The sequence below is a fragment of the Bubalus bubalis genome, chromosome X, assembly GCF_019923935.1.
Source record: "Bubalus bubalis isolate 160015118507 breed Murrah chromosome X, NDDB_SH_1, whole genome shotgun sequence".
NCBI lineage: Eukaryota > Metazoa > Chordata > Mammalia > Artiodactyla > Bovidae > Bubalus > Bubalus bubalis.
Genome location: NC_059181.1, coordinates 88,429,949 through 88,440,461, shown reverse-complemented (window position 1 = coordinate 88,440,461; position 10,513 = coordinate 88,429,949). Strand labels below are relative to the sequence as shown.

The window sequence follows — 10,513 nt, the reverse complement described above, 5'->3', positions numbered from 1 at the left end:
GTAGTCTAAATTCTCAAAAATGTTTCTTTTCTCAAAGTCATCTGGACTATTCTCAGTTCTTTGGATTTTTGAATATAAATTTTAGAATCAGATTGTCGATTTGTATTAAAAATTGCTGGGTTTTAATTTGTCATGAATGTTTTATAGTTTTTTTTTAATTTTATTTTATTTTTAAATTTTACATAATTGTATTAGTTTTGCCGAATCCTGAAAATCTTTTGTCAAATTTAACCCTAAATAATTCATATTTGTAATGTTACTGTAAATGACATTGTTTTAAATTTTATTCTGGCTACTCATTACTTGTAGAGAGCTGAATATTTTTCCTTAAAATTCATGTTCACTCAGCACTTCAGAATGTGACCTTATTTGAAAATAGGGTCTCTGCAGATATAATTAAGAATTGAGTGATATCGTACTGAATCATGTTGGGCCCTAAATCCAAAGAACATATCCTCAGAAGAGACAGAAAGGACACACAAAGGAGAAGCAGAAATTGTAGTTGCTGCCACAAGCCAAAGAATGTCTAGGGCCACTGGAACTAGAAGAGGTAAGGAATGATTTTGTTCCCTAGAACCTTCAGAGAGAACTTAGTACTAGTGACATTTTGATATGGACTCTGGCATACTGAACTGTGAGAGAATAAATCTCAGTTTTTTTAAGTCACCAAGTTTATGGTAATTTGTCACAGCAGTCTCAGAAAACTAGAAATATATTTGTATATTGATCGTGTATTCTGAAACTTTTCTAAACTCACTTATTAGCTCTAGTAGTTTCTAGTATGTTACATAGCATTTTCTATACGGATAATTTTGTTTTCTATGAATAGAGATGTTTCTATTTTTTTCCTCTGCAATTTGTATTACTTTTATTTCTTTTTCTTATTGTACTGGCTAGAACTTCTAGTACAATGCTGATTCTAATTAGTAAAAATGTCCATTTTTGCCTTGTTTCTTGTCTTAGGGGGAAAACATTTAGCCTGTAGGCACATATCATTTTGTAAGTTTTTCATAGATGTATCAGGTTGAAGAAGGTCTCTTCTATACCTCATTGCTGAGTATTTTAACACATTATTGATGGGGGGATTTTTGCAAAAGTTAATGCCTGTGGTCAGCAATTTGTTATATAAGTGAATATTGAAACATCTCCAGTCAATAACATTCAGGTAACAAAAGACATATTAATGTATCTCTGGTCTTTAATGTATTAATCAGTAATCAGTTTCTAAATTTTAGCAGTTTTTTTTTCATTCTCACTTGAGATGATCATATGTTTATTTTTTCTTTTTTATGTCAATATGGTGAATTATGATTTTCAAATACTAACCCTGCTTTTAATCCTTGGGATAAACCTTACTTGGTGATGTTGTATTGTAATTTTTATATATAATTGAACTCATTTCAGTTCAGTTCAGTCACTCAGTCGTGTCCGACTCTGTGACCCCATGGACTGCAGCACGCCAGCCTTCCCTGTCCATCACCAACTCCCGGAGCCTGCTCAAACTCATGTCCGTCAGGTTGGTGATGCCATCCAACCATCTCATCCTCTGTCATCCCCTTCTCCTCCCGCCTTCAATCTTTCCCAGCATCAGGGTATTTTCCAGTGAGTCGGTTCACATCAGGTGGCCAAAGTATTGGAGCTTCAGCTTTAGCATCAGTCCTTCCAATGAATATTTAGGACTGATTTCTTTTAGTATTGGCTGGTTGGATCTCCTTGCAGTGCAAGGGACTCTCAAGAGTCTTCTCCAACACCACAGTTCAAAAGCACCAATTCTTCAGGGCTCAGCTTTCTTTATAGTTCAACTCTAACATCGATACATGACAAATGGAAAAACCATAGCTTTGACTAGACGGACCTTTGTTGGTAAAGTAATGGCTGTGCTTTTTAATATGCTGTCTAGGTTGGTCATAGCTTTTCTTCCAAGTCCAATAATTGAACTAGATTTTACTAAAGTTTTGTTAAGAATTTTTACATATGTGTCCATGAAGGATATTGGTTTTAGTTATCTTTTCTTGTAATATAATTGTCTGGTTAGTTATCTGGATAATTCTAGCCTTGTAGAATGAGTTGCAAGTATTCTCCCTGCTTCAATTTTCTAAGGATTTGGCATAGACTTGGTGTTATGTCATCTTTAAATGGGGCCTCCCGGGGGGCTCAATGGTAAAGAATCTGCCTGCAATGCAGGAGATGCAGGAGACGAGGGCTTGATCCCTGGGTCAGGAAGATCCTCTGAAGAAGGGCATGGCAACCCACTCCAGTATTCTTGTGAGGAGAATCCCATGGACAGAGGAGCCTGGTGGGCTACTGTCCACAGGATCGCAAAGAGTCAGACATGATTGAAGCTACTGACCATGCATGCATGCATCTTTAAATGATAGGTAGAATTACCACTAAAGCCATCTTGACCTATAGTCTCCTACAGAAGAAGTGTTTTAAATAAAATTTCCATTTATTGAACAACTGTAGGGCTTTCTTCTATTCCAACACAAGTGTTTATACTATAAAATTTCCCAAGTACTACTTTTGTCATATCACGAATTATTATATGCTTAGTTTTCATTCTCACTCAATTCAAAGTATCTTATAATTTCCCTTTTGACTTCTTCTTTGAGTTATTTAGATCTGTATTGTTTCACATTAATTTAAATATTAGGGGAATTTTCAGAGATCTGTCATTAGTTTCTTGTTTAATTCTATTGTGTTCAGTATATATTTTATGATTTGAATCGTGTTAACATTATTGATCTGCCTCTTGACAAATTTGTATGCAGGTCAGGAAGCAACAGTTAGAACTGGACATGGAACAACAGACTGGTTCCAAATAGGAAACGGAGTACGTCAAGGCTGTATATTGTCACCCTGTTTATTTAACTTATATGCAGAGTACATCATGAGAAACGCTGGACTGGAAGAAACACAAGCTGGAATCAAGATTGATGGGAGAAATATCAATAACCTCAGATATGCAGATGACACCACCCTTATGGCAGAAAGTGAAGAGGAACTAAAAAGCCTCTTGATGAAAGTGAAAGTGGAGAGTGAAAAAGTTGGCTTACAGCTCAACATTCAGAAAACAAAGATCATGGCATCCGGTCCCATCACTTCATGGGAAATAGATGGGGAAACAGTGGAAATAGTGTCAGACTTTATTTTTCTGGGCTCCAAAATCACTGCAGATGATGACTGCAGCCATGAAATTAAAAGACGCTTACTCCTTGGAAGGAAAGTTATGACCAACCTAGATAGCATATTCAAAAGCAGAGACATTACTTTGCCAACAAGGGTGCGTCTAGTCAAGGCTATGGTTTTTCCTGTGGTCATGTATGGATGTGAGAGTTGGACTGTGAAGAAGGCTGAGCGCCCAAGAATTGATGATTTTGAACTGAGGTGTTGGAGAAGACTCTTGAGAGTCCCTTGGACTGCAAGGAGATCTAACCAGTCCATTCTGAAGGAGATCAGCCCTGGGATTTCTTTGCAAGGAATGATGCTAAAGCTGAAACTCCAGTACTTTGGCCACCTCATGTGAAGACTCTGATGCTGGGAGGGATTGGGGGCAAGAGGAGAAGGGGACGACAGAGGATGAGATGGCTGGATGGCATCACTGACTCGATGGATGTGAGTCTCAGTGAACTCCGGGAGTTGGTGATGGACAGAGAGGCCTGGCGTGCTGCGATTCATGGGGTCAGAAAGAGTTGGACATGACTGAGCGACTGATCTGATCTGATCTGATCTGAACATTATTGAGGTGTATTTTATGGTCCTGTATATGGATTATCTTGGTCAATATTCCACGTGCATGTGAAACAAATGTACTGTTGTTGGTGGCAAGTTCTACAATTGTCAACTAGGTAAATTGGTTCACAGTGTTGTTCAAGTCATATGTACTTGCTGATTTTCTGTCTACTTGTTCTATCAGTATTTTAGAGAAGGTGTTGAAATCTATGATTGTAATTGGGATTTGTGTTTTTATCCTGCATTTTTATCAATTTAAAATGATAAAATTTTATCATTTTATCAATTTACATGAAGCACTGTAGTATGTGAATATTTATGATTTTATGTCCTCTTGACAAACTCACCACTTAAAATTATGTAATGACATTCTATGACCATGATGTGTTAGTGTTAATCACTCAGTTGTGTCCAACTCTGTGGCCCCATGGACTGTAGCCTGTCAGGTATTATTCTCTTCTCTGAAATTTATTGTAACTGATATCAATATAGCCACTCAAGCCCTGTTCTGATTGATGGTAAGCTTGTTCATCTTTTTCCATTCTTTTTCTTATAATCAATTTGTATCTTTAAATTTCAAATAAGGGCCTTATAGGCAGCATATATTTATGTCTTCCTTTTCTATACAGTTTGATAATATCTGCTTTATAATTGAGGTCTTTAGACCATTTACATTAAAGTGATTATTGGTATTGACATGTTTGAATTTTAATCAAGTATCTTGCCATTTGTTTCCATTTGTCCCATCTGCTCTTGTTTTTCTCTTTTCCCTCCAACATTTTCTTGTGTATTCTGAAGATTCCATTTGATCTATTTTGGTAATATACATTTTTAACATTTCAGAATCTACCTTCAAGTGATATTAAGGTATAGAAAAAGAACTTTAAAATTGTATACACCTATTCCCCACCTCCTGGCCTTGTACTACTATTGACATATATTTTACTCCTACATGTGTTGTAAATCCTATAATACATAGTAAGTTGGGGGCAATTTGAAGGCTTATATTGTTACCCCTCTCTCAGAGAACTTTTCCCTCCACTGTCTAATGTTCAGTAACTGAAAATTGTTGTTTTATATATTTTGTCCACATTTTCGTTTTTTCAGTTATAGGGAATTAAATCCAGTCCCTGTTACTCTATTTTCATTTGAAGCATAAATGTGGCTTGATGTTTCAAATGATGGTTAATTTTTCAGGACTTGTTCACCTCTAACCAAAGTGCATTTCGTATGTATCTGGACTTGCTGGAAGAGTCCAGTGTCTGTGCACTATTCTTGCTCTGCCTCTGCTAGAAAATTCAAACTGCATAGCTTTCTTTGGTCACAAGGTGGCCCTTAAGTTTATCTTCTGAATTTCCTTCAATAGATTTTATTTTTTTAAGAAAAAAATCCAGCAATTATTTGTATTCAAATGTTATATTATCTACATTATTATTTAAATTTTATTGAACTACATAAGGATTCAAACATGTATCCTTGTTGATCATTTGCTGACAAACAGTAAATCTATACTTACTCAGTTTTTCATCCATCAGATATCTACTAGATATACATGATATACTAAAATTTCAATGACCAATTCATATCTACATCTCAAAACTTTCTTGAACACCCTTTTCTTTGATAACAAAGGGCACACTCTAATCTCACTGTCTTCTCTTTGCTAGATTTTTTAGGTATTTATGGGAAGAATTTGTCTATCCCTTTTGTGAAGAATGGCCACTGAGGGAGAAAAGGAAGCTCGCCACATAGAAATGATGTCAACAGGCAAATACAGCCAGGTCTTAGATATGGCTGTTCCCTTCAAGGGAACTTCATGCCCAGTTTCCTTATTGTCTTTTGGTCACTTTCTGCTGGTTGTTTGTTGCCTGAGCATCTTACATGGAGCCTGACCACTCACATACTACACCATTAGATGCCGTTTCAGATCCAAACAGTCTCTTAAGAGCTAAGGGAAGGTGGTTAACAGAAAGCATTCCATCCAGAGACTAGAATCCTTTTCATCCTTCTCTGAGGTTGACAGAGCACCTTGGATCTACCTATATGCAAAGAGACGTACAGTTTTGGGGGTATATGCATGTCTAACCTTCTATCAAAATATACTATAAATTCACTCACATGTGAGCTTCCAATTTCTCTTCATGAAGGAAATGCTGAATATCCTTAGGCCAAGAAAGCCAGAATGCTTCTGTTTTCCATAGAAGTTGGTGCAAACATTGGCAATCAAGACTGATAAGTCTAAGAGACTTCCCCGACAGTTCAGTGGTTAATGCTCTGTGCTTCCACCACAGGGGGTGTGGGTTCAATTCCTGGTTGGGGAAACTAAGACCCTAATGTGGCATGGTATGGCCAAAAAATACAGTTTAAAAAGAAGAAGAAAAAGAGTGAGAAGTCTGATGGGCATAAGCCTCTCTGTTCATTTGTTTTCCTGTCTTTTCAACTTTAGCCTTTCTCTTTATAAATTTCTGTCTCATATGAATATACCTTGTGTCTCAAGCACCTGGAGAAGGAAGGGCTTTGAAATTGATTAGGCATCTGATTCATGATGTCTGGGGTTTGCTGTGTTACATGCCATTTTCACCTGCCTAGCCACTTTCCCCTTTGGATTTGTAAGTTCTATTGTGATGCTATATTCTAGAGCAGAGGGGTATAGGTATATAGGTGTACATCTCTTTGTGTATAGGTAGATCCAAGGTACCCTGTCAGCCTCAGAAAAGGATAAGTTTAGGATTCTAGTCTCTGGACAGAATGCTGTTAACCACCTTCCCTTGGCTCTTAACAGAGTGTTTGGATCTGAAAGGGCATCTAATGGTGTAGTATGTGAGTGGTTAGGCTCCATGTAAGAAGCTTAGGCAACAACCAACCAAACTTTCTCTATTAGGGCCAAATAAGTACACAGGCTTTACAAGTGGGCCATACCATCTCTTCACAACTACTCACTTCTGCCACTATAAGCCAAAACCAACCATAGATAATATATAAACAAATATGTCTGTATTCCAATAAAGCTTTATGGATACCAACATTTGAATTTCATATAATTTTTACATGTCACAAAATGTTTTTTCAACCACTAAAAAATGTAAAATTTATTCTAAGCTCATTGGCCAAAAAAAAAAAAAGCAGGAGGCTAAATTTGGCTCATGGGCTGTGGTTTGCCAACTTCTATTCTAGAATCCTAACTTCTAAGTTTATTTCCACAGAAGACTCTCTTCATACAAAATATGTATTTCACCTACTTAGCAAACTGCATGGCAACTTCATTTTCTTTTGGGACACTAACCCAATAGTCCTCCAATCAATCTTCTCATAAAGATCTCCACATTTGGGTATCTACTGAATTCACTGACATGATCTTCTGGCATCTAACTCAATATTGTTGTTCACTTAGTCATGTCTGACTCTTTGCAACCCTGTGGACTCAATATAGGATACTTTTTTACTTTCATAGGTTTCACGAGGGTGATGTGAGGATGTCTCAAATTGTTAAGTGAGCTGTCCCCTCACACATCTTGCATAATATCATAAACAGGGAGATTCTTGGGAAGGCACTTGGGAAAGACAGGGTCTTTCCAGGAAGCATAACAGGGAGAAGGGATTTATGCACAGTTTATAGAACAGAGTGAGGATTCAATTCATTCAGAATTCCAGAGACATAGTAGGACTTTCTCACCTTAAGCACTCCTGAATATCAATAACCTGGGAAGAAGGTGGCAATGGGGTACAACAGCAGAGGAATGGAAGTACCCACTTACCCTTTAGCCTATTGAACTTGTTTGTGAGTACCGGGACAACTAGGCTTTGGGAACGTCCCTCACATAACTGAAGGTAATATCTAAAGGGTTGGGTCATGCATCTCCCAGTGGCAGTTAAGAGCTTAAAGAAAGCTTACAGACTTATTGCCTCATCAAGTGCACACAAAAGGCTTGGGAGGTGATTATTATATTCATCTTGCTGAGAAACATTATGATTTTTAAAGAGGTATGTCTCATAATTATTAGGTTTACAATTCTAAATAAGAGATTGAGGTAAGCTAAAAACAAGATTTTGTCACAAGTACTTAAAAGTGCTCACATTAACTTTCATCAAGTGGTCAACATGCTCTTTCTTTAATATGTATTGTTTTGAAAACTGAGAAAATGGAGGGAGTTTCCTGGCAGTCCAGTGGTTAGGACTTGGCACTTTCACTGCTGCAGCCCCAGTTCAATCTATCTATTGTCAGGGAACTAAGATCCCACAAGATGCAAAACATAGCCAAAAATAAAAAAATAAGTACACGGAGGGTGTAACATGTGGGTCACCAGGACCTCTAATCTTTAAGATGAGGATGCCCTCTGACAGTTTTAAATTGATAAATCTGATAGACAATGAACATGGCTTTCCATTTCTGTGAAAAATATAAGAAATTATCTGTGAATGTGATACTGAAAAGGTAAGATCTAGTACTCCAATCAGCATCATTTGGGAATTTTCCAATGCAGACAAACAAAAAAAGAGGGAGAAAATAGAGATAAGAAAATTAAAATTATTCATAGTTCTACCATAAAGAGATACTTTTACTTTATATATTCTTAGATGGTATGTTCATATATAAAACATATAAGATTTTAAGGGAAAAAAAAACAAAATGGTTTTTTAAACTGCTTTATTAACTTCACAATATATAATGAACATTTCTCCATGCAACAGTTAAAACCTTCTTGCTGACAGAAACTTACAGATTGGGTCAAAAACAGAACATTCAATTAGAAGCTGGTAATAGGAAACGCTCAAGAAACAAGTTTAACACCAAAACCTTTACAACAAAGGTGAGTCAAGAACATCTAAGTTTAGGAAGTCAGTGTCTCCTAACTTCAGGGAAAACATCAGGATTCAAGGCATAAGGCAAAACTCATCATGATGCTCATGGTAAGGGGGGTCAGTGCTAACTGCCCGCAGACTGTGACTCAACTGCTTTTCCCTCAGCTTTTCCATCAGCTGCCTCACCTCCTCCCCAATCCTTTCCATATTCTCTTCTCTCATCCTTGCCTGTGGCTCGCCAAGCCTCTGAGTCACGTCCCATCTATAATGCAGGATGGGCTGCCTAACACGGAACCGCCTACGATTTCCTCTAGGTACATAATATTCACTAGCACCCGAAAGGAGGGCCATAGGTTCTCTTTTATTAGCATCTTGATCCTTTCCATCTTTTTTTTCATTCTCCTGGTTGGCATCTTTCATGTTGCGATTTTTTACTGCTTGTTCCTCTTTGGACGCCATTGCTCCTAGGAGACAAAAGACGCAACAAGGGGCTATTTTCTGGGTGGAATGATCAGCACCGAGGACAGAGGCCCTACTACGCACCTCTCAAGATTCCCAGTCCTGGTGGTCAAAGGCTTTGCAAATTTTCCTTTTCCCACCTGAGAGGCCTCCTACGCCCTCTAGGGGGCCCCCAGTCCGAGCACTCCCCACCTCCTGCGCCCCAACCCACCATTTTCCTTGCCGATCCAGGCCCAGGTCTCTGCAGGCACCAAAATGGAGGACGGGGTTGCAGGGAGCATTTGGAGTCTTCGGGTTTTCCCCACGTTCCCCCCACCGCCCAACTGTCCCTCGCACCGACCTGGGCCTATCCTTGCTGTCTCCTGCTCCTCCCGATTCTTGCTGCAAGTGCGCCGCTGCAACACTTCGACTCGCAGACCTGCAGAGGATCGGGGTGGGGGCAGGGGCCTGCTGCAGCCGGGCGCTCGGCCCCTTCCCGGCCCCGGGTCCCCTACCCCCAGCCACCCCCACCAAGTGTGCCCCGCTCCCATGCTCTGCCGCCCTCTTCCCAGCCCCCACACCCCGCATCGACCACCATTTTTTCTACCCCAAGAAGATCGGGGGTGGGGCGGGGCTGTGGAAAAAGCTTGCTATGGTGCGAGAGGCAGGTGTTCGCAAGGGGCTGTTGCCCCAAGGTCTCCCGGCCCGCCCCCCACCACAGCCGCCTGGAAGGCCTGCCGCTTTCGGCTGCCAAATGCTGGGCCGCGGGGTGTGTGGGAGCTGCAGTCTCCGCTCTGGGGCAACAGGACCCCAGAGGAAGGGTCCGTAGGCCGCGTCCGCTCGCCCACGCCACCTTTGCGGACCCCACTCCGAGTCCCTTACCTGCTCCTCTCGCGCCTGCCACTATTGGGGGCCGCCCCGGCCCGCACTTCCCTCAGTGCCAGGCGGAGCAGGTACCAAGAAGCAAGAGGGTGACCGTCGGGTCTGACGCAAGAGCTGGGCGTGCAAGACTGTGCCGCCCGGTCACGTGGGGCGTGTGTCACCGCGGAAGGCCACGCCCTCACCCCGCCCCTCCTACCCCGAGCCGGGGGTCTCACAGAGCCGGAGCCCGCGGGGACACCTTCCCTTGCACCCCACTCTTACCCACCCGCCCCACCCACCGCCCGGCCCCGTGACACTTGTCCAGAAGCCGGCCTCAGAGCTCTCCTTTCTTTATGTATTCCTGGGTCTTTCTCTTCTGGCCTCGGAAGGGTAGTACCTTCCCAGGGAGCCGATGGCCATGCCCACTTCTCTTCCGAGGACTTGCGTTTTCCCTCTTGTTCCTAGGACACTCCTTCCATCTGCTGTCTTTGCTTCCAGTCTCTCTTTTCCGCCACTAAAACGGATAGAAGAAATAGGTCCGGAAAAGAGCCTAGGAGTCTGGATTTTGAAAAATTCTTAATATCTCTGTTTTGTTCCCTTTATTTTAAACAGGAGTCAGTGTGCTTTTTAAAATCGTTTTTTTTTTTAATTTGGAAAAGGGTTAAAGTTTGGGGAAAAGAAA

General features: G+C 40.6%; 1 protein-coding gene across 1 annotated transcript; it reads right to left on the bottom strand.

Annotated features, from left to right (window-relative positions):
- Nucleotides 1–8,283: 8,283 nt before the first annotated feature.
- On the bottom strand, nucleotides 8,284–10,009 carry LOC102398226 (protein BEX2). The gene is made up of 3 exons (XM_006048400.3): nucleotides 9,853–10,009; nucleotides 9,332–9,409; nucleotides 8,284–8,996 (listed from the first exon to the last, which is right to left on the bottom strand). Exon 3 carries the CDS (start codon nucleotides 8,989–8,991, stop codon nucleotides 8,605–8,607), a length of 387 nt encoding a protein of 128 aa, XP_006048462.2. The 5' UTR covers nucleotides 8,992–8,996; nucleotides 9,332–9,409; nucleotides 9,853–10,009; the 3' UTR covers nucleotides 8,284–8,604.
- Between the last annotated feature and the right edge of the window lie 504 nt (nucleotides 10,010–10,513).